Below are 25285 nucleotides of genomic sequence, written 5' to 3' on the forward strand. Positions count from 1 at the left end.
TGTAAGTCTGTAATTTCTGCACTTACAGGGTTAAACCTATTAAAAAGCTGCATAATCCAGCCTATTCATGGGCATATCTGTGACAGTGTGTAACAAATAAATCCAAAGTAGAAGAAGAGCACTATTAATTAATCCACCCGGACCTCTTGTCTTCTTCTTTTTATTTAAAGGTGACAGCTAACAGTGGGCCCGTACACGCTGCTTTTACCTGCAGTCTTTATCTCCAAAGCCAAATGTCGCAGATGCGGACCACCAATTTAGAAGCTCTTGGGAGAGTCGTTATCAGCCTCCACCAGAGGTTTAATTAATTAGGCTAACTCAGGTGATTAATTTGTGACATCGGCTGCCAGTTCTCACCTGGAGCACCTCAGCAAGGCAGCTATTAGGCTAATTGATCAGAGGCAGTTATGTTTTTGAGATGTGACTCGACGTCTGATGAGATGCCGGTCTGTCAACTGTTTGTGGAAATGCTCCCGCTGCTGCCGGGTCATTCCAGGGTTGTCGGTTTTTCCCTTTCCCTCCTGCGGAAGGTCAGGATACTTGAAGGTTATCCTAGATCATTACCTGCAGGGTAAAGGGAGAGAGGTGGGGGAGGCTATCTGGAGCTGTTTTGGTATCTGCAGCTCTATAGGGCTTTTATCTGGGCCACGTCTCCCCCCCTCTTCTCTCCTTCCATCCCTCTTTTCCCGTTTGCCTGGAGCTGAGAATTGCCTCTGACATTCAGATATAAAGAGTGGTGATGGGGATGAAGTGCTCTATTTGGAAGCATGGAGAAAGTTCTGTGGGAGGCTTTTTTGGAGGGGGATATTTGGGAAACCAGGTGTTAAAAGCCGCAGATGAGCCCAGTTGTTGAGATGTAGATGGTCGGGGCAGCTGCTTCCAGGTCGCTGAGGGTCTGTGAGATGGGAGACCTCGCTGCTGTTAATGCACGGGAAAACAGGAATTAGAATGCATGGATAGCCCTGTCATCTTTCTCTACTCTTTCTCAGCCCTTCTTTATTCTTCTACCCTCCCCCTACTCTCTCCTGCCACTCCATCCCAGGAGGAACAGAAAAACTCAAGGCCCATTACCTGGGCCACGGGCCTGGGTTCATCCACAGTGCATCTCCACATAGATCTGGTTCATAGAAAGTGCCTTCTGTTCATTCATTATTGAGCTCTCACAGTTTTCCCCTCATTCACAGATGAATATTTCTCAGGCTAAATCAGCATTTTTTTGTCTGTGAGAAGACGCATGTTGATTGATTCGTTAACTAAATATAAATTTTTGATTATTCTCTTGCTTTCAATTTCAAGTAGTTTGCTTCATTCTCACTTTGGCAAAAACCTCCAGCAGTGCTTTCCTCTTTTCTTCTTGCCACAGTTCATCAGTGTTTTTCCACTGCCACTTAAAGAAGATTGTCCTTATTCAACTGTTGAACTGTTTGTGGAAGAAAAGAATAATGGTGCAGATGCTGCATAATGTGTCCTCTGCGTCACTCAATAGCATGCCCAAGGCAACAGCCACCATTCTGCATTCATGTAAGATGGAACACTGCTGTGTGTTGCTTCTCCCCCTGCCTTGTATCTCACGTCGCAGTAAACAGACAGCTCCTCTCCCCCATTGCCAGTGTCAATCCATCATAAGACCTTGATGGGATATTTAAAGTCATAATAAACACTATTTTTTTTACCCCAGGCTGGTGTAGTTACTGCGTAAAAAGGATGGCCTGGATTCTCTTTGCTCAGGACAAAAGGACAGCAGGCACACAGCTTGTGATGTGCTGTGATGGTCACAGTGCACAGGGAAATAGGTTAATAGGAAGGCGCTTTTCCTTTCTGTTCGTTTAAGGAACACAAAGGAGGCAATTTTACTAATTAGATTTTCTCATCTGTGCCTTTTCTATTTACTTTGACACAGCACCTGCTACATATGCGAAAGGAATAAACTTAACCTTGAAGCCTTTGTGTTTTGCATGCTAGCTGATGTCTGTAACGTTTCCTTTTGTCTAACATGCAGCAGCTACAAACCTGTTATTACTGTTGCTGCTTTTATAAACTTCTACTCAGCCTGTGCTGAATTGACTCAGTATTTCAGTGAATTTCATTTAAAAATGGGCCAGAGATTAAGATATATTAATACATTATTCAATAATACTGAATAAAAGGTGCCAATATTTTAATTTCTTAACAGACTTAGTGACAAATACAAAGCTAATGGTTAGGAAGGATCCCTTGGATGCAACCTGGGTGTGATGTAGGTGCAGTGGCCTCTTGTTTTGGAAAGTAAGCGACTCTCTCTTTGTTAAATGTATGTGAGAAGTAATGTTAGCAGCATGTAGTCGTAGCCACTTTTAAGTGCATGCCGACAGCGGAGGTCAAGTTGGTATAATCAGTCATAAACTGTCTAAATAGGCCCATTTATGAAACTGTGGCAAGGCAAATTAGACAGTTGTAGGCTAAGTAATTAACCTTCTGCACCTTGAAACCCACTGGCCGGTTTGAAAGGCAAGTTATCTTTGAAAAATCGCCAAAATGAAGCCATTTATCCGAGACAGAAACTGTAAAAACAGAAAGAATCGTCAAATTTTCAACTTTCTGAAAGTTCTTGAGCTACTTGTCGGTGACGTGCTCCTCTGCTCGAAAACCAAGTCGAAGCTTACAGTCAGAATATTTCGTCACAGTTTCTTCATACTACACATATCCTTTACGTCAGGTTCCACAAGAACAAAAAAAATCTGTGCTCCTTGGTTCAACTGTGAAGCCGTAACTGATTCTGCTGCGACCTACAGTAACATGACATAAATCCAGGGATATTTCGGCTGAACTTCAGTCAGTGTTTACACAGAGCAAAGTGCTGACGGGTATAGAAACAAATCAACAACATAAGCTGCAAAATATCTATAGTATGCATGCACCATGTTTAAACACTTTAAAAAATATTTTACATACTGATTGCAGTTTTTCATAAATTTTTACTGCATTCTGATTTTGTTGTACCACACCAAAGACAATTTGTAGCCATGGCTGTGCTTTTTCCATAGAGGTGCAGGATTTTTCACCGCAGTGAAAAATTATCCCACAGTGAGGAAAAACATGACAGGATCATAAAAACACTCAGAAGCTGCTTGTGATTTTGTGGTTTAGTGGAAAACACTGACATGTATTCACTGCAGTAGCCCAAAAAATGCCACAAGGGGTTTTCATTTATCTTTTAACTTCATGCACATGCAGAACAAAACAAAATCATTTACGTAGCCACTCGCTGCCTGTGAAACAGCACCACTCCTCCCTGATTCGCTTGCACACAGTCTTTCAACGTACGTGGCAGATAAGTTGTTCCAGGCAAGTTGGAGATGTTGCCACAGTTGTTCTGTGGATTTATTCTGTCTCCGTATCTGTTGCCTCTGCTCCACATAATCCCACGCTGACTTGATGATGTTGAGATCAGAGCTCGATTAAGTCCATGTGATTTGATGCTTGGACTCTGTGCTTCTAGTGGCTTAAGGTTGTTGTTTATGACTCTGACTGTATGCTGGGAGGGTTCTAATGCTGCAGAACAAATTATCAGACCGTTCAACTGCCTTCCTCATTATATCACATGATAAGAATCTAAACATCTAAGGGGCCTTGTGCACAGCAGTGTGTGTTTTTGCACCGATCGATCTCTGTATTCAGATTGGATCATTTCTATTCAGTAGCGGTTTATATCAGATGTAGTAAATTGCACGTTTCCTTTTCCATTGCACATACCACGAACCCTTCTGAACGGCATCCGGCACAGACCAGAGGTGATGAATCATCTTGTTCTGTGGATACAATATTTCCTCAGCTTCTTAAGGGCCAACATTAAAACATACTAGTGGCCAACAACGCAAAACAAAGAACCTTGCCTGCAGCTGAGACGATGTTATTATTAGTTATTAGAGCTGGACACCGATTCTCCTCAAGGTACTCCTTGGCTACCAGGCAAAAGCAATCTTGACTTGCACACTCTGACACCCCGTGGTGCTCACTTAATAAAATCCATGCAATGCATGCAAAGCCCTGAGCATAAGCTGCCATTTTGTGGGCACAGATGCCTCTTGGATCATTGTGGCACCAAGCGTGAAATGAATGTAAAATCAACCGTGATGCCTCTTGCTTCCATTTATTGTTTTGGGGTGCAGATGAGCTGACATCGGTGTTAGTGTCTTTGAAGATTCATTCTGTGTATGTGGATCTTTTCTCTCCCAGCGTAGCGCCACACGTAGTCGTGCTGCGTACTAAGTGTGCACAATTTACAAGGTTGGGTGATGATCCTCTTCACAGGGTTTTAATGTCTGTTTTTTATTTCCGTGCAATGCAGATAACCATATATATTATTGTAAACAGCTTATACTTCTGCCTGGGAGAAATGAGCTTGGAGAGTTGCAGTGGAATGATTGAGCGCCGCTGCTCAGTGCCTCTGTGCATGCCCAATGACTACAAGCTGTGCTGCCTGAGGATGTTAGAAAGGTGATGGGAAAGGAGAGGGAGAGAGAGGGAGGCTTTTGAATGCTAGACAGAAAGTGTTATAATGCTGACAATGCCCAATTATGATTTATGGTTATTGCCTTCTCAGAAGCCAGGCTTAGTGTTCTACAGACAGATTAGGGCAGGGGTGAGCATTTAAAATACTGCCAGTGCGTAGGTGTCCATATTGCACAGTGTTTTTTCATAGTAATTTATTATTTTAATGCTATTCTGTCTCGTTCTAATGTGAAATGCTTTGTGAAGCTCAACAGCTTTTGTACAGCGTATAAACTGACATTTCTGCTGATAGACTGCTTCATCAAATGGCTGGACCTCTTTGTTTTGGTATTTTGTTTTCTTTCGAGGAATATCTTTCCATCATTCAGAGGCTTTCTGCGCCTAATAGACAGGTCTGGATTTTCACAAAGGATCGGCTGGCCTGCCATTCCAATTAAAGTGGATCTGGAGCTGTGCTTTCTGTGATAAAGGGGGTCGTCTTCTTTTTTTTTTTTACTCGGTCTCTCTCCAACACTAAAGAGAAGCCCAGAATTCAGCCTGTACTACAGACAGAAAATTATACAAGGCCTCCTGGGCTTTTACTCTCATTGTTTTTACCATAGTGCAGTCGATTAGTCAATTTCAGTAAACATCAAAAGCTAGTAAACGCCAAGCAGCCTAATGGGGTGCATTCCCTCCCTCTGCCTGGTTCTGATAAGTTGTAATTGACTGGAACAATTGCACAAACATGATGCATTAGTGCTTGATAAGTTGGAATGACTTATGGATTTGCTGGTGAGACCCAAATTGTCTTTTGGACTTTATGCACTACTCAAACCCAGCTTGATGGAAAGTGAACTGGTATCTGTTTTCCCATTATGCGCCACCTTTTTATAATGAGGCCACCTTGTGCATTATGGTTTGCACCTGAAGGCAGTGGTGCTGGGAAGATTCAGGAAGATTTAAAATATATCACCCCATGTTACTGCTGCAGACATCACACTGACAGCTATCCTATTTTTTTTTAGTTGTTTGTGTACATATACTTCAGAAATGGTGGTTTTAGTTGTTATTGGCACTGATACTGACATATATTCTTTCCCAGAATAATAAATGAGTTGATGTCTGCGGTGGAGATGAACATTTCTAAACATAAAATTACCTGTGCGCGCCCACGTCTCAGGGGGCTCTTTAGGAGATGAGTCACATTGGACCGCCGTAAGAGCAGGAATGTGCACGGACAGGGTTTTTAATTACATCAAATTACTCCTAGAATCGCACTTATCTAGGCTAATCACCACATCTTCATTAAACCCGGAGATGAGATGCTTTTTTTTCGACACATAGCCGCCCCATTTCCAGCTAACCACTTATTATAACGTATCATCAGTCAAGTGCAGTTGGGCAACTTATCGGCTCCCCGGTGCATAAGTTAGACCTGTAAATTGTTCATTATTATTTATCAAAGTCTCTTATCGGGGGTGCTTTGGTTGCTTGTGGTCCCATGTTCATTCGGTGGTAACAAATTTCATTAAGAGCCTTTAATTGCTTTATGAACCAGTTGTTCTCCTTTTGTTGTGGCATCATCACAACACTTAGTGTGGCTGTAAATCTTCACAGACATTCAGTTTTGTTTTTGTTTGGATGAAGGAGATTGTTTGCTAAAGCTGATGTCTGGTTTGAACAGATAGGAAAGCCAATAAATCAAGGCATGTATGACCAGTTGAATGCCACCACTAACTACTGTACGTCATCAAAATTAAATATACTGAGTATACTTAATATATGAACAGAAGTGATAGTTTTGATTAAATACTAAGGTTTGCATATTAGACAGAATGTTTTTCTCTTCTTTGCTCTGAAACAGTTCTGAAATGTAACTGCAATGCAAATGTGCATAGAACTTCCCTTGCACTACAGAATTTCCCAGAAAGTTATAAATGATGAAAGCAATGAATACAGAAAGTTTCCTGTCATTTGATTATTTCTTCTATATTTCTATCTTTTTCAGTAGAAAGTGACAAATGAGGTTGTTATATTGTACTTTAGTCTGTGAAGTACAATATTTTTAAAGGTTCAGTTTTGTAAAAATCTATTTTTTTGGCCTTAACTTGTCCATATGGTATTCTCAGAATCCAGTTTAAACATCCATCCATCCATCCATCCATCCATCCATCCATCCATCCATCCATCCATCCATCCATCCGTCCATCCGTCCATCCGTCCTCATTAGGGTCGTGGGAGCAATTTAGAATCACCAATTAATCTCAGCATGTCTTCGGACTGTGGGTGGAAGCCAGAGTACCCAGAGGAAACCCATACATGTACAGGGAGAACATGCAGAAAGATCCCAGGCCCCGTCTGGGACACAAACCAGGGATCTTCTAGCTGTTAGGTGACAGTGCTAACCACTGACCACTGTGCAGCTCCAGTTCAGACATGTTTGGCTGGGTTACTGTAATGTTAAAAGTTGCCATTGAGTAGTGTAGAGTAGTTTTACAGTGTTTGAACAAAGTTGGCTGCAAGCTGGTCCATAGATCTATACATTCTAAATGGGGCCCACAGTGTACAGTTACATCTAAGCCATTTCAAGGCAGGAAGGGAATATTTTCATTGAAAAAAATTAAATATGCAAGTTTAATACATTTAGATGAGATTTAGGGGGTTTAATCAATGATCAGTGAGGGATTTTTACTTTTCTTCTTAATAAAGGTTTAATTTAGGAGCAGCTGAACACAACCATTTTTAACAGAGGTATTTTTTATTGCAGGAGCAAGCTAGAGCAAGAACAGCTACACACAACTGAGAATTTAGTTTTGGGATGTGAATGGACAGGAAGAACCAGCAGCAAATGCAGAAATGTCAGTGTAACCAGAGCTAGCACATTAGTGGATCGGGAGCACAGTATGACATGAACTGCCAGCCCAAAACCAAAGGCGTAAATGGTGCTGGATGACTTATAATCTATATTGAAAAGATACAAACATTTTTGCTAGATTACTTGCAAACATCTATACGATAAGAACATTTTTTGCTAGGAATAAATTTATTTGTTTCATTTGGTGTCAGGCACTGTTTTGGGCACTGCTGCAGCTAGAATTTATGCATCAACCAAACTAAAAGCTCAGTCCTATCAACAGTAGTGTGTCAACATCCAAACCTAGTACCAGCTGCATCCTTGGGTAGTTTGAATTGGGATTTTCCTTACTTTAGACACACACTGGTAAAATTGTCTTTAGTTGGGGAAGATCTGACCATACAGCCAAACATATCCCATTTTTCTCCTAAGGAGACACAAAGTAAACTAAGCTGTTACCTTAATGGATAGGATTTTAAACCTTTATCAGATAGTGATGGATAAGTTGTCTGTTAAATGGACAACTTTATTTTTTTCAAACCACTAAGTGAGGCTGATTCATTTGTGATCACAATATTTTCCAATCACAACACACATTTATTTGTTGATGTTTGTAAAAGTAGGATACCATTGTTTTAAATCCTTAATATGACCGTTGAAACCTTTGTTGACAAGCTTAGTAGCATTAAAGATCCTGAGAATATTAGATTGGGATCAGAAGAGCTTCTGGAGAATTGACTCGATCATGTTGGGAAGCAGATATTTGTCTAGTGTTACCCCTGAGGAGCAGATGATCTCTTGGACTGTTGAAGTTTCACAAAAAGTTAATGAATCTTTAAAGGAAAAAAGAAAGATCCAGAAGGGTGCCTGTGCAGAGTGAAAAATCCTCATGTAAACATTACTTGATTTAATATCCCTTTCTGCAGAGTTCTATTATCATGCAGCTGTCACGACCTGAATCCTCTTAATGGACTCTCAGGGTGTCTAATTGGTATCTGATCTAATCAATTTAGCATGTGTAAGAGTTCCAACAACGTACAATGGCTATCCTTCACAGTGAATGTGATATGCCTTCTGATCGTGGCTTTTGTCAGACGGTCAGCAGAGTGTAACCGAGCAAAGCGGTATCATTATATCCCACAGTAACCGAACTATTAAGTAGCTGTGTAGGCCCTTTGGGTTGTATGATTAGTTATTTTAATTTGGCTTTACTCATTAAAATAATATAATTCAGGGACTTCATCACTTTCACCAATAAAATACCAAGGTTAGGATGTAAGAAAATGGCATGCTGCCCAGATTAAACTATAGATGAAGCATTTGCAGATAATAACGTCAAACTGCATTTGGCAACAAACCTGAAATGTCCACCATACCATTTTCAAGATGTGGAATCATTATAGAATTTTTGTTATTACAGGTTGTAATTATTATTAGGACTGTGGTCAAACAAAGAATATCTTGGTCGAGCAAATTTGTATAAACCCTTCAGCCAGTTAACTGGTTGTTCGGAAAACATCTGTATGTTATCTGTAGATGAAGTAAATGGACCACAGTTCATTCTACATGTCAGCCTTATTAGCTTCAGTGAATGATAAACATTAAATGCTAGTATTTGCACCATACTGAATCATGGTTGTTTTATCCTAAACTAACAGACTTGGAGCACAGCAGCATGGACCTTCACATACTCACTTGATTTCTGTAAACTGTTTCTAATGGTGATCCAGAACAAGAACTATTGAGCGTTGCATTGCAGACGTGTTATCCTACTGTTTTTGATGATCTACCATGTTGCTTGTTGAATTGTGATGTACAAAACTGCTGCTTACAAAGTTTACACTCGACTTTTTGGCCTCAAAATGCAGCCAAACAGACAACTCCTTTGACTTGGTGTCATTAGTTAAGAGCTGACGCTGAAAAAGCAGTTGCTAAAATGCTAACGTTAGACCTAGCAGTCTCCATTGGGTTAGTCCAGTTCACAGGTGGTCTGTCCCTTGCTGCCAGAAATAATGGATTAATCCTGGAAGGCTGTTGAAGTAGCGCTTCTCTCCTCATGAAACTAACACCGGTGATTGTCTGACCAGTGAGAATTGGGACGGATTTGAGCATATTGACCAACCAAGCGACCAGTTGATGTGGAGATTACAGCCCTACTAATTATATTGCTTACTGCAGCACAAAACACCTGCATTTTAATGAGATAAAGCTCCACAAAAGCAGGAAGGATGAGGGAGGCATTATGGTTTATTCATCTTTCACATTAATACTCGGCTTGGATCGTGAAACCCATGGTTGTTCATGGTGTTTATTGTCAACATTACATTTTACAGGCTAGCTGGCTGTTGAACATCTTGTCAGAGCACTCTTGCCAGGTGCACATATTCTCTCCTCTCCGCAAGGAATATGATGACTCACATATCAGCCAAAATGAGCCAACCGGTGCAGATCTTGTTTTTTTGCCTTACATCATGTGTGTATTCATGTTTTTGGTCCGTGTGACAGACATTTTCCCCCAGAATGCTTTCATGCCCTGCCTTGTATGTACATGTGTGCGTAGGCTGATGTCTTCAACAGTTCTTGGAGGTGCTGGTGCATTAGGGCATATCTGTCTTCTGTGAAGAGGGCACCACAGGCACCACCATCCCACTGGCCATTTACTGAGCAGCAGAGAGGAGAAGAATGGAAAAAGATAGATGCACTGACTGTATTATGTCCTCAGTTCCTCTATCTTGTGACTGTATTTCATCTTTGTAGTAGTGTGGATATGCACTCAGTACACAGCCACATCTTCAGCCTGTGTGATAGCGTTTCATAGTCCAGAATCAAATTTCTTTTTTAGGTTTGAAATTATTGATATATATATATATATATATATATATATATATATATATATTTTTTTTTTTTTTTTTTTAGCTTTTTATCAGCCTGAGAGGAAGACAGGAATGCTCAAAGTTAGCCTTTTTGTTTAGACTTGTAAATGAAGTTTGAATTATTAAACATTCACAGTGATTCTGGTCTTACATGACAGGAGTTGCAGTGTGTTTGAACATGAGATGGTTTAGTAACATTATGATTTAATGGAATCACTCTTTTTGCAGCTGGGGGAAATGTGGTCCTGGTGGTAGCACTATGGAGTCTCTCTGTCGCTGTGATGTTGCCAGGCAACATGCTGAGATTCCCGAAAGTCACTTTTCCTGCCAGAAAAACACTTAAAGCATGTAACTAACATAAAGGAAGAACTTTCTACGGTTTTGTTGGAATTGAGTCCAGAGGAAACAATGCATTACTTGTTAGTGAGTTTTATAGATGCTTGTAGGCAGAGTTTTGCTACCTTTGGGGAAAAGCTCAGGCTAACTGTCTATCCCTAGTGGTCTTGATTTTCTCCCTTACCCTTGGCAATAAAGTAAATAGGTTTATTTCCCAAAATGTTGAACCAATGCGTTAAAACGTTGCGTTGTGGCTGTGCAGATCCTCATATGAGAAAAAGAAACAAGGCGAGTGAAGGGGGGAAATGGGAAGGTGGTGACAGAGCAATTGAAGGAAGTGACTGATCTCCTTAATTTCAAGAAGCAAAGATGGGATCATTTATTGAGCTGGACATTTCATTAAGTGTCAGTGCACAGTGTCACATCTGGTGACGAACAGCTGTCTTCCTTTCATGACCTAGGGACCCCGAGGCGCTGCTTCACCATGACAGCCTTTCTGGCGCTCTTTGTCTTCTGTAGTGTTTTCCATCCTTTTGTTTGCTTTTCTCTCCTTCTTTTGCATATTTTCTTACTCTTTAGTTCAAACAGCCAAAACAAATATAATACTTGCTGTTGCGAAGTTACAAGTGGAGTCAGTGAGCAAAAATCGTCAATGCTTGCAACCCTTAAGACCTCCACATAACATTAAAACCACATGAATAACATTGTGCAATTCCCTTCATGTTCTGCCAAAAACGGCTCTGACCCATCGAGGCATGGACTCCAGAACACCAATGCAGGTCTCTTGTGGTCAGCAGTAGATTGTTTAAAGAGCCCATATTATGCTTTTTGGGTGCTTCCCTTTCCTTCAGTGTGTCATTGATTTTTTTTTTTTTTTTTGTGCATGTAAAAGATCTGCAAACTTACAAAGCTGGCCATGTCAGTTGAACTTTTTCCCAATCATTTGTATTATTTTTTTTTATATTCAATTCATTTACAGAAGCGCAGCTTTGGCACTCATGCAGTTGCCTTTCTATATCTGTATTCACTACTGTGTGGAAACGAGCTCATTGGCGACACGTCATGAGTCACAGCCTATAAACACTGGAAGATACAAGTTTTTGTAAATTCTGCACATGTCCAAACATAGAAGGAAAAGACATTTCAACTAAGTTTTGTTTTGGAATTTGTGCTATTTTAGGTTTTCGGTCTCGCATACTAATAATCGGGGAAAATGGTATAGTGTCACCTGCGAGAAAACGCTGCTCTTTACCTTCCTGAGACTCTTCTTTTTAAGTCCGAGTTTTTCTTCCGTTACTCGCCTACATCACCATGTGAAACATTTACCAAGCAAGCGGCTAGTTTGGCTTTCAAACAAAGAATCAACAGCCGTCTAGCAGTCTTCTGGTATTCATTGTCTAAAAACATGTCTTCAAGAGCTACGCCTCTCTGGATTTATGGTAGCTAGCCAACATTACCTTATGCCATAAAGAGAAAGGAACTTAAGTAGAGCATTTAATGATACCTGGACCCAAAGTTTCCCAACAAAGCATCATCCAGAGCATCACACTGCCTCTTCTGGCTTGTATTCTTCCCATAGTGTGTCCTGCTGCCACCTCCTCCCTTGGTAAACACACCTGGGGATGATGTATAGAAAGCTTCATTCATCAGATTGGGTCACTGTCTTACGGAAGACTCTTGGTGACCAAACATTGGACAGAATATGCAGATAGTACGCATTCATTCTAGTAAGAGGTGGAAGAAGTTGTCTTTTGCCTGTGAACAAAAACAAACTGCTTTTTCCATCTAATTTAATTGGAAAAGAGATGCAGATAAAAAAGTATTGGAGGATGTTTTCATGTACACTTGTGCACCATGTTAAGCAAGAGCATACAGTTTGCCTTTAGTGCATAATCCATTCATTCTAAACACTAAAATGGCTATTACCTTTACAGTATATGTGTAAAATCTTGTTGAGGTATATGTTTTGCTAATTTCATCATTGGCTCAAAACTCCTAACTTCAAGTTCCTCCCCATCAGTCACAGGTGATGAGAGCAAGGGCCGATCAATACTTCATTAATGTTACAAGATCGAGGCTCCAGCTCCAGTCGATTCCAGTGAGCCGGGATGACAAAAAGCTGAGTCAGATGTTGGGTCGTGCCTTTGACCGTGCTTCTCTTCATTCTCTATGTATGTTGGTACAAACACAAAGCCTAGACATGCACACTGGGAGAGCAACAGATGGGCAATTAAGTGTGATGATCTCCAGATAGGAGCGGACAAAATAGCAACACTGAACAATATATTTTAATCGATCACAATAGCAATGTTTCACACTGCAGCCTGAAAATCTCCTATGTTCTTTTGACTAACTTGACACTGATAAATCTTGACAAGTCTTTGCATTCAGCTTGGATTCAGAGCAGGATTACTTATTTGCATCACATCTTTAAGCAAATTTAAAGTGGCGTCATAATAATTTATTCATGCTTTGCAAAATCATTCTGTCGCTTTAAGACAGAATCAGTTTAACATTAACAGATTTTATGTAGCAAATATGTAGCAGTTAATTTGTACATACAGCTATGATAAATGATTTTAGTTCCAAATATGTCATTCAATTCACTTGTGATCACAACTTTATACCTTATTCACATGCTTCCACATATTTTTTATGTTTCAAATGCTTCCCCGTGTCTCATTGTTTTTGTAACCTCAAATTTGAACGTTTAATATTACTGTCTTCCTTCATTTCTGCTAAACCGAGATCCATAGTCTTCTTGCTTTCAATATCTCAGCTAAATTGAATACTACTGTGACTAATCCGAAAACAAATCCCATGTGGTTATTAAGTAAGCACATAGATAGTTCCAGATGTGCAGCCGCATATTTATATATTAGGTTCCTGTTTTTATTTTCATCTAGTCTCAAACTTTTGTCATACATTTCCCTGCGTGAGTTTTCCACGGTGTTGGCCAGGTGTCCTAAATGTAAATTCATGGAGTGAAATTACAGAGGAAGCATTCTCTGGAGGAAGGAAAATGTTGTTCGTCGCCATGGAAACACACACTCCACACCCTTAGACACACACACACACACACACACACACACACACACACACACACACACACACACACACACACACACACACACACACACACACACACACACACGTACGTCCAGCAGTAAGGAGGTAAATAGGTTAGTAAACAACAGAGCATCTGTCCAGGTTAGAAGAGGACCTTGTCTGTGGATCTAGGCCGACTAGAAAACGCTTCAGACCAGTGCTGCTCACAAAATGGAATTCGATAAATATATCTTTGATTTAGACAGGACTTTAAATGAGTTGTGAAGTGTGGATCTAATTTAAAATGCACCACATCACTTGCAAACCAATTTTAGTCTGTTCATTAAGATGGATGGTTAGTTTTTGAGCCTTTTGGGGCCAGTGCTCAGTTTCAGGGACCCAATATACCAGATAGCATTCTCTTTTAAATACTGGGTTCATTGTTTAACTTTACAGCAGTATATTTGACAAACTAGTTTGCAACTTCCTGTATAGACACAGATTGACTCCGCACCACTGTCTGCTCGGGTGTTTGCTCTGCTACATGTGCTGCAGACAGTGGTCACAGTTAAACAATGGAGCTGCTCAGCAGGACAATCTATGATGACATTTCTGAAGATCCCAAAACATTTTACACTGCATTATGTTCTGTAAAAAACAAAACAGTATTGGCCAACACTAAATATCTCTAACATTTATTAAAGAAAGACCTACTTAAAGCACATTCTGGGTTAAGTGCATGAAGTAGACGCCTCCTGGCTTTTTTCTAGCGCTGCTCATTAACCTATAAAATACATCATCTACTGTTCTTTGAAAGAAAAGTAAACAATGCTCTGTCTGAGAGCTAATCACCTAATGGTGTCTGAACTGCCAAAGTGGATTTATTTATTTTTTTGCTTAATGTATCCAACTGATGTAATTCAGAGTGCTCATTAGTTCATGCTTTTTAATTACTGTAATGTGTCTGGAATTTAGCTTTCTCTCTTCCCTGCATTATTTTCACCCCACATCACTCAGCTATAATCCATGTGTGGGAGAATTTATGTTTTACTGTAGGCATTCCTCGTTAGAATTTGTTTTAGGTTTGCGTCCTAAAGTCCACATTACACTACTTTAGCAGTGTTGCTTCAGCCCATTTTTAAATACCACTGAGAAAAAAGGGGTACTGAGATCAGATTTGCTACTTGTAAACGGACAAGGGGCTTACCAGCTAATGTGAGATGGGATCACAATGAAACGATTCCATTTCAGTGAAGTGCACATTTGTGGTTTTGTGTTGATATCATGGAATATAATCATTTTAGACTATATTTTACTACACTCAAGCCTTAAAGGTCCCATCCAATAACCACTCAATGAAAATGCATTGGTTTCCCTTCTTAACATGTCTACATAGCATTTGTTTATATACTCTAAGATGCATAATTAATGAATTAAACATTGCACAGCATGGCTGACCATTTCTACCTTTGTGCTGTCATCCATCCTAAAAAAACTGATTCAGATTTCTGGGGTTTCACAAATAACAAATGTAAAGAACTAGTCCTGTCAACTTGCACAGTGGGAGTTTCTGAATCCTTATGCTTTTCAAAATCGACGGCATACATGGCTGAATTACTTCGGTATTACTTGCCTTTGTGTAGTGTAGAGTAGTTTTACAGTGTTTGAGCAGAGTTGTAGGTTAACTGGTTTGAGTTGTGCCAAGTGGAGGTGTGAGTGGAGAAAGAAGTGATAACGTGATAAAAACAATGGTATGGGGATCCATCTGAGCCATTTTAAGGTATTAAGAGGCTATTTTCATTGGGAAAAAAATCTTAATATGTAATTTGGGTATACAGAAATGAGTTTTTAGATGTTATATTGATGCCTAAGGAGAGACTTTAAAGAACAAGTTCAGTATTTTTAGTAAAAGGAAGCCTGGCAACTACTGAACTCTGACCAAGTGATGCTGAAGCACATAACCTTCCTCAAAAGCCGTTTTTTGTTTGTTCTACACTTAGAATTGATCCTCAGATTAACCAGAGGTGAGACAGAAACATGGTCTCTTCCTGGAAAGAGTCACTGTGGTTAAGTGACATTTGCTGTAACCATTTGGCGACTTAGGCCCCTCTAAGCTAAGCTAATGATTTGATAAATCTTCTTCTCTAACTCTTGGCAAGAAAGCCGCTATTTCCCTGAAATGTTGGATATTTCATTTAAGAGAACTTCCCTCCCAGGTACAAGCTGAAGATTAATCAGTCCAATACGTTTTTTGTTTCACATCTTTTAGGCGAAGCCCTGATTAAGAATTTAAACAGCAGCTGATTGGATTGATTACGGGGATTTGTTTCAGTAGCTTTGGGGTATACAATACGTATGAGTTAGGACTGATGATAACGTGGCTTTGAGCCCACTGATCTACTACACCAGACTGAGATGGATACACTTGGTTGGGTCGTGAATCACAGGAGCAGACAAGTAAAAAAAAAAAATTCTACAACACATTGCATAATGCTAAAGGCATGTGGTGCTTTAAAACTACTGTGAAGAAATGATGCTGACAAGGCTTTGGGGCCTTTGCGAGTTCGATAGTAATAAAGACGTGGCAAATCTGTGAAGCCATGTACACCCGTGGAAGGAAAAACCTGTCATTTAATACAGCATAAAAGCTGCCAGTTGTTTATTCAAACTTTTATTGCACTGATTCTGCAAAATAGCTCCTCGTTTGTGCTCTCTAGTGCGACTACTAGGAATTATTAAATAAAGAAATCTGAAACACTGATTCACATTTCTGCTCAAAGGCATTACCAGTGCGCGCTGCTGAACTGCCCATCGGTGTCACACAACTGATTTATTTATTTAATACTTGCTTGTATGGCAGTTTGGATAGTGCTCTCCTGGGGCTTCTGTTCTCAATAGCTGTGTTTGTCTGCGTGCACACAAACCGTTCTGACAAGATGGCAACTTGAACACTTTTTGCCCCCTGCATAAATCGTGCATGGGTTAGGCACTTTTAATTATTATGAAGTGCTCTTCTTCTCGTTTCTCCCTTTGTTCTTTTCCTTCTCCCTGCCTCCGTTGACATATCTCCCTTCTGTGGTTGGCTCTTCATGCTCTAACAGGTTTCATGCATTATTTAAGAGCCGACAATGACGAGTCATTTGCCGCCATTCCGACTCACCTTCTGCGTCCCAAGGAGCATGCTTCATAGCTTTGATGGCGATAGCTGACCCTAGTGAGACCCCTTTCACTGAATTGTTGATTTGTTTGTTTTGGTTTGTGGAAAATAAAGACTTTAGATTTGAATCCAAAGGGGGTTGAAAGGGAAATAAGAGGTCAGTAGAAAAATTGCCACTGTATGTTTTTTTTTTTTTTAAAGTTGTTCTTTTCAGAATAATAGTGCTAAAGTTTTCTTTTGCTGGGCTTTTTCAATAAGACATATATATTTTTTAAAAGCACAAGGCAGTGAAGCAATATTGTCTCTACTGTAACCGACGAGAGCCAAGCTGTAAGCAGTGACAAGATTATATGAAACATAAATTCTGAAGGTTGAAAAGAAAAATGGTGGTCAAAAGTGAGCATTCTTGCTAGATGGGGAAAAAGATGTATTCACACAGACAAAGAAACAATATTGATATAATGCCACTGCTCACAACAATCTCAGATGCCTGCCTGCTTCTCTTCCCTTTTTGATATTGCTCTTTTTTCTCCATCTCTGGCCTTCCACTTACAGCTGAGCAGCGATCCCATGTGCCAGTCATGCCTGAAGGATAGAACTGTCTGCCTGCTCCATAGTATACCCTCCAGCTGTCTTTTCCTTCCAAATCAGATCAGGAGCAACCAAAGTTGAAAGCTGCATCCCACCGTAAAACTAGCGCTCCCTACAGCCCCACTCGAGAGAGGCTCTGTGACAAACTGTGGTGGCCAGTGGTGGATGGGCTTGGCTCATTGTCTCTTTGAACCTCCAGCTCTGGTTCGGTCCTGTACAGGGAAAACTGCCCAATTCCACTTCATGTCTTTGAAGCTTTTTAGATGTGAAATATGTAACTTTGCTGTTTCATCAGGCTGTTAAAGTGATGGCATTCTGTCATTCAGATGTCACATTTAATGTTCTCCGTGGCTCACAAGAGATCGGACTGTACATCAGGGGATTAAAAGTACACAATAAACTGAAGACTACATCTTAACCGGCCAACAGCAGCTAATTAAACCGTCCAAATAACCAACAGGCCACCTAAAGCTCTGTTTATGTGATGATAAACTACTACTTTCATTATGTCTTCATCTCTCTGGGATAATTTAGGATTATAGTATATAAATGCACACAGCTCGTATGGATCCTCTTGTTGCCTGATGCTGCGAATATTTAAGTAACTCAACAACTGGAGAACATCTTAACTTCAACTCCTGTTAGCGCTTTGTCAGAACCCAGATTACATTCATTATTGTTGAGTCTCATTAATCTGACCTGTTCTAGTCAGACTTTACACCAGTAAAGTTGCTTTTTTGTCAAGACTTCAGTTTGTAATATATGTGAAATTGCAGGATGCAGTGAGTTTAAAAAGATACTTTGTGATTTCGGCAGCAAATTGTGTCTTTTGCACCCTCTGTGATGGTTTTTGTTCCAATATTATTGCAGAAATCTGGAATAAGCCTTCCCCAAATTGCTTCACACAAATCGCTTGTGCGTGCCTTTTGGTAATGCAGCCACATGCACTTCAGACTTGTGCTATGTAGAAAGTGATATGTCGATGCTAAAAAGTCTGACCTAAGAAGATTACCATGGCCACCTTTTACAGAAAAGGGAGCAGGGTGTCCAGATATCGTCAGACAAGCATATAGCAGAGTGCACGTTGTGAAGTCGCTTTAGTGGTGCAGATGTCTAAAGTCCATTCGCATGTGAGACCAGTGGATGTCTTCTGCTTTGTGCTGTTATTGTGTATGCAGAGTGCTTGCAGCCCTGTCATGCCTTGCATCAACGGTGGGTTTACACTTGTGTATAATAAATGAGAAATGCAGAGAAAATCTCAAGGCAACATTTAAGTGCATTTCAGTGTGAGTTTAAGTAGCCAGGGAAAGATGGATTTCACTTTTATTCCAGTAGAGCGGATGTAACTCGAGAATTAAATTCTTTGCGGCAGCAGAAAGATAACGAGGTGAAGTGAAGCAAGGACAGAAGGAAGTCTTGACAAAATTCTGATGCTGCATGTGTTTGTTTTCATATAGATTCTTATATTATTTATGTAAGGTATGAATACATGTTTGTCATATCTTTGAAATTGCATATGTTAAGATTTACATTCCCATTCAAAGCCAGTGCATAAACACATGTACATTACTGTGTTGTCACAAGCGGTAAAACTAGCTCTGCCTTCAGCCCCTGAAGAAAGGCTTTTTGAAAAAATATGGTCATGGTGGCTGGTCTTGGTTGGCTTATTCTTTCTTTGTACCTCCAGCTTTGATTCCCTGCTCTCCAGGGAAGAACTACCGTGTTCTCCTATCTTTACATTGAATACCAGGAGTGCTGGGATCTTTTCTGCTCTGTGCTGTTATTGTGCATGCAGAATGCTGGCAGCTCTAGCATCCCTTGCATGAACAACGGTCGGACACTTGTGTATAATAAATGGAGAAAGCAGAGAAAGTTTCAAGGCAGCACTTAAGTGCATTTCAGTGTGAGTTTAAGTAGCCAGGGAAAGATGGATTTCACTTTTTGAGTGGAGCAAATGTAACACGAGAATGTAATTCGTACTGACGGGAGTAAGACAATAAGAGGTGAAGCGAGGCAGCAGAGAGCGTCTAGGTAAAGTTACAATGCTGCATGCACTTTCTTCTTGTAGATTTATATGTTGTTTTAGTTTCAGTTATGTGTACTTGTATGAAATATCCTCAACTTGCACAAATTCTCAAACGTACTCAATGCATAAACACATGTAAATTGATGATTGTTACAAGCAATAGTTTACATGTGTTACAGCACTGACTGGCACTGAATGCACTCTACTCCCTTCTGAGTTGTCTGGTTGTGGCTGGCAGGTCATTAAGAGGGTCACTGGAGAGCAGCGTTAGGAAAGATGACAGTCCTGATGCCGTCAGCGAGCGCTGGCTGACTAATTATCCTCTTTCTGTACTGCCTTTTTCTTCTTCTCCGACCAAATCTAACTTTCAGGTGGTGTGATGGTGTTTCTTGCTGTTCCCTTCCCGTTGCGGAGAAGTGCTTAACATAAGATTTCTTTTTCTGCCTTCCACTGATGCCTGTACAGCGTGCATAATCACATCTTTAGAGTGGAAAGATGAAACCTGGCTAAAAGCATCGGGGAGGGGGAAGAGAGGAAATTTGACAGGCGGCATGCAGGCATATCATGATTTCTTGTTGGAGATTGCCTATTCATATCGTTGTGGGGAACGTGGTGCAGGTACAGATGATACAATGGTCTGAAGTATTAAGGCAGAAGGCTTTATTCAATGTGTACAGTGCAGTCTGGTTTCTGCTGAGTGACTTTAAAGAGTTATGATCATTCTGTCCGTTGAGAACCAGGCTGGCATATGTTATTGATTTTGCGTAAAATCTCTGTTTGGCAGACTTGGATCGTTCCGACGGCCCCCAACAGAATTCTAATGACTTGGACTTTATGGATTTTAATGAGTCCATTGTGATCTAATTTCCTTATCCACAGCTCATTTACACACACAAAGCTATCTCTTTGATCTTCTTTTTGAGGTAGTTCTTTTATGAAAGAATTATACTTTTATTTTTATCGGGGTGTCAAAGTCGCTGGATGGAGCTCAACAGACTTTTGAAGACATGAAGAGCAAATACTTTCTTTCGGATTAGGATGTGTGTCTCCCTGACAGGTGGTGGTAATGCTACACATTGTTAGGTTCAAATTCCTTCCTTGGGAAACTGACTTGTGGTCGTCTCTGTGTGCTTTTTCTGTCTGTGTCTGCCCTTCCCTCTGACTTTGTTGCTCTCATCTGTATCTCAGTGTCTGCTTGGGGAAGAGCAGTAAATGAAGGCAAATGCCTTGAAGTTTCACTGCATTTACCATTCTCGCTGGCTCGCTGTGACACTTTTACTGCACTTTCAGAGAGCAGACCTTGGTTTGCGTCTTCCTCTTAAAACCCCGAGCACCATCTGTTGTCATTAGTGTCCGGCACCCATGATGTAGCAGGACTGCCATCTCTGTATGCCTCTCCCCTGTGATCCAAGTCACCCTCCACTTATTACTCTGAGGAAAACCGTATGTGCAGATTTAAATACAGTCAACTTCCACGGTATACTATGACACCATGTGACAAAGGGGATTGTTTTTTCTACTTAACGTTGTGTTTAAAAATGGGGAATAATGAGGAAATTTATTTTGCTTGCAATTACAGATTGTTTTAAAATTGCTTGACCTCTTATCTACCCAGACCTAGAACAAGCCCCAGAGAATATGTCTGGACATTTATGCACGTATACTTAAAGACTGGACTGGGCATTTTTCATGAAGCAGATCTGTTTTTTTCTCCTCTTAAATGGTTGATAATTGTCGTTGCTAGAGCTAGTTCTCAACTTTTGATATATTGATAATTGATTCATCAGTTTGAGTAACTTCTTAAGGAAAAAAAAACCTAAATTCTCTGATTCCAGCTTCTGAAATGTGAATATTTTCTGGTTTCTGTCCTCCTCCGTGACAGTACATCCAATATCTTAGAATTCTGGTCAAAACAAGGCATTCATGGGCATTAAATTGGGTTTTAGGAAAGAGTAATTGACATTTTATCTGTCAAACAGCTAAAATAAACTATCAACAGATTAATCTACAATGAAAATAAACTAGAGTTGCAGCCCTCGTAGTTACTTAAGAAGTGTGGTAGGCGTTGTTAAGGCCGTGCATTTACGTTACTGGGTGCAATAATATGAATGTTGATAACAGGATGAGGATGGCATGAAATCTTAAATGTTGGTGGTCGGCACCAGTACCACTGGAAAAACTACGAAAATCTAAATTTCAATACTGCAGCCAAACATGCACCATTCAAATTAATGTATTTCAACATGAAGTTAATACTGTGTAATTAAAAATTACCCTTCCATGTTCCTCGTGAGAACTTTCTATGAGTTTGGTGGACTACATTGGGTCTCACTCTCCTGCTCAACTTCCTCCTCATGCTCTTATTGTGAAAGGACACTGCTACGTTAACAGGCTAAGCGATATTGTAGCCCACGAACTATGGCTATGTTAGCCTGAACAAGTTAAGGTAGCCTTTATGAACAGTAACAGCCATATCTGAGGATGTGAACATTGTGACAGCATGTTGTTAATATGTAACAACTACAGAAACCCTCTCAGCTTGAATTATTTGCACAGGTCTGGATGTTTGTCTTTGAGCTGCTTCGATCAGTTGGAGGTGTTTCCTTTCATTTGTTCTGAATATGACACCATTTGCATTCTGACATTCTGCATTCAAACACTAAATATCTCTATGCAGGACTTTGGAGGCTTGTTATTCACTAGTTGCTGCAGCTCTGCTGCTCCACTTACACTTGCCAATGACATTCTGGAAAATCACAATCTCCATTATCTAATCTATGACAGCTGTGGTTCTTTTGGCAAATTTGATCATGGAGAAAATAGGATAAACTGATAATAAGCCACAGGTCATTTTTGTAGTTTCACTTTAGTTATACTAAAATTTAGTGAATGGATTATGCTCGTTTGAATTAATAAAGTTTCCTCTGTCTTTTTCTGTCTTTGTCATAGATCACATAAAGCGAAAGATTCGCCGGCGACCATCTTGGGGGCGGGGCATCATCCGTAAGAAGAAGATCTACAAGAAAGGAATGGAAGAGGAAGAGGAGGAGCCTGAGGCAGAGGTGGAAGCTGCCGGGCCCAGCGACTCGTGTTTGACGCAGGATGAGGAATCATCTTGCGATACTACCGGTCCTCAGCCCAACGGCCACCATCCCCACCTCCCCTCCACAGAGGAGGAGAGCTCCAACGAGCCCCCTGTCGCAACTCCTGCTGCACCTACAAATGCCAGTGAAGCCAGAGAGCCAACACCTGGGGAGGAGGAGTCCACAGCCAAAGAGGCAGAGAACACAGAGCAACACACTGAGCCACATTGCCTTGGTGGCGGTTCTCAGCCCAGTGCAGACGGCGACGGTCAGGCCAAACAGGCTGACTTCCAGCCTTTGATTGAAACGTCCGAGTCTTCAGATGCTGAGGTCCAGCCTAAGCACACAGAGGGTCTCCTGGTTTCACAAGTGGACTGTGTGAATGGAAATGAGTCAATGGACAGCCTGGACTCACAGAGCCTCAAGAAGAGCAGTGAGGCTGAGACAAGGACTCCTCAGAGCACGGCTGAGGGCTCTAGCAAGCCAGAACAGGAAGAGCACAAAGACAAAAATGAGAACAAACCAACTCAGGAGCACCATCCTCTGGATGGGAGGGCAGAGACTGTTGAAGAAGCTCAAGATAAAGAAGGTATAGAGTTACCCTGCAGAAGTGTTTCTTGCTCTTTTAGTGTTTTAGTGCCTTTAGCAATCCTTAAAAATGCAGATTTACGACATAATGTTTCCCTGCTGTATGAACTGCATCTTAGATTGAGAATAGAAAGGTGCTAAGTTAATGCTACTCTTTACAGTCTTTCCAACTCTTCATTCCCAACTGTAGTGATACAAAATTAACAAAACCTGTTAATTTATACACATCTTGTCAAGTATTGCCCAGCACCTGATTATGACGATGAATTACTTTCTATATTATCATCCTGCTCTTCTGATTTATATGTGGCTTCATTTTTTAAAAGAAGACAGAGGACATGAATAATGCAACAGAAGTCCCATAGAATATAAAAATACCATCTCTTTCTTAGCAGATGATAACATTTCATGGAGAAACTCCAAGGGTTTGCATGTTTTGTGTACCTTTTGTCGACACTACGCCTGTTGAGATGCATCCTAAGATGTTTTCAGTCTGTAAAAGATTTTCTGTAGTGGCTGACTTTCCCTCCACCTCTAACTCTGGCATATATTTAGATTCTTTGCCGTGAGCCATTATGCCCTTTCTACTGAGGAGTTAGTGTTTGAGATAAGCAGTAAGTTTATGTGTCTGACTATGAGCCTGTGGTTTGGCTTATGACGAGCAGAGGCCAGCTGGATGGCTGAGGTAGTGGTGCTGATAAAATATGGAGAAGCCATCAGAGACTGCCGTGATCACACAACGGAACACAAACAAACTGTGGCTCCTTAACCAACAGACAACTCGGCTGCTCCACCCACGCTCTCATTACAGCCTGAGCTGGGCCTTTTGTTTCCATCAAAGCGCTTCTTGAACACTCTTATAAATGGGCAGGAAAGAGGCCAGATGTGAAATTTCGTGCACTTGCTGGCTGCAAGTCGCTTCAAATAGATTTTCTCCTCATACAGTAGTATCGCATTAATCTTGGAAGTGTGACAGTTTGAATGTATTTTCTTTTCGGTCTTGTGAGAGGAGTGAAATTGGGGACTCAAATTTAACTGGGCTGGTGAAGATTATTTTTGGTTCGCTGTCACATTGTTTAACTGTTTCATATCTTCCTTTGTTCGATTTTCCTTCCATCAGTCGTGCTTTTTCTCGTTCTAGATGGTTCCAAAGTGAGGAAATGCAGGTGGAGCCCGTCAGAGCAGTTGAAGGACTCGGCTGAGAGGATAGAGGAAGACCTGCACCCAGTCCCTCCCCATCCTCCAGTAGTGGTCGACCACCAGCGACTTTTGGTAAACTTTTTTTCAATTTTTACTATTTCCAGCATAAGTGATGCAAAAGTAAAACGGGTTCTAAGTTTAATAGGTTGTGAGGACAGAGATCTGACATGTATTTTTCTTAACCTTTACCTTTCTTCTTAGCCCTAAAATGAGAGCCCAAACAGTGGTCCATGCACCTTGTTGTCAAATACACATTTGCATATCATCAATGAGTAATCTAAGTAATTTCTCCATCCTATTAGTCGGTTTTTATACACGACATTTTGACATATCCCAGCAGGAAAAGCTGAAGTGTAAATAATTAACTTAATGATGCCTGAGTTCTGTTGACTCGCTGTCGTGGCTTACTGCAGCGTTTGAACATGACAGAGCCGTTGTTAATTTTAATTAGTAACACCTGAACTTTTCTTACTCTGATAAATGAGCGGGGCTGCACAGTGGCGTGGTGGTTAGCACTTTCTGATTGCAGCTAGAAGATCTCCGGTTCACTTACCAGTCTTCCCAGGATCTTTCATTTCATGTCCCAGTCTTCCAGGGATCTTTCGTTTGCATGTTCTCCCTGTGCATGTGTGGGTTTTCTCCGGGTATTCCGGTCCAAAAACATGCTGAGCTTAATTGATAACTCTAAATTGTCTGTAGGTGTGAGTGTGATTGTGTGTCTGTATATGTAGCCCTTGTTGAATGATGCCCATATATAGAACAAAACCCTGATTTCTTGAAATTATTTAGGATCATTTATTTAGTATAACCCCTTGGATTTCATTTGGCAGCACTGGGGAATAGATGCTTATTGCTGAAAGGAAATTCCTTACATCTGAAAATTGGGCTAATGGCAACTTGAGTACAAATTTCCTCTAAAATAGCGTTTTTAATCCTGTTCTTCCACCGTCTTGTCGGTTGTAGTTTTGTAGAGGCCATGCGATGCACTGGACAGCCAGTCTTCCTTCTTGATATTTGCATATCACATTTACGATGGTATTAGCAATGTGACAACTT

At 40.7% G+C, this 25285-nt stretch overlaps 1 protein-coding gene across 1 annotated transcript in view; it reads left to right on the plus strand.

The window, feature by feature from the left end:
• Nucleotides 1–25285, plus strand: part of atad2b (ATPase family AAA domain containing 2B) — a 100328-nt gene that overhangs the window by 47125 nt on the left and 27918 nt on the right. The window contains exons 25-26 of the mRNA XM_022194688.2: nucleotides 22308–23030; nucleotides 24171–24301. Of these exons, the coding sequence (XP_022050380.2) occupies nucleotides 22308–23030; nucleotides 24171–24301 (854 nt within the window). The remainder of the gene's footprint in view (nucleotides 1–22307; nucleotides 23031–24170; nucleotides 24302–25285) is intronic.

Source organism: Acanthochromis polyacanthus, chromosome 16 (assembly GCF_021347895.1).
Source record: "Acanthochromis polyacanthus isolate Apoly-LR-REF ecotype Palm Island chromosome 16, KAUST_Apoly_ChrSc, whole genome shotgun sequence".
Lineage (NCBI taxonomy): Eukaryota > Metazoa > Chordata > Actinopteri > Pomacentridae > Acanthochromis > Acanthochromis polyacanthus.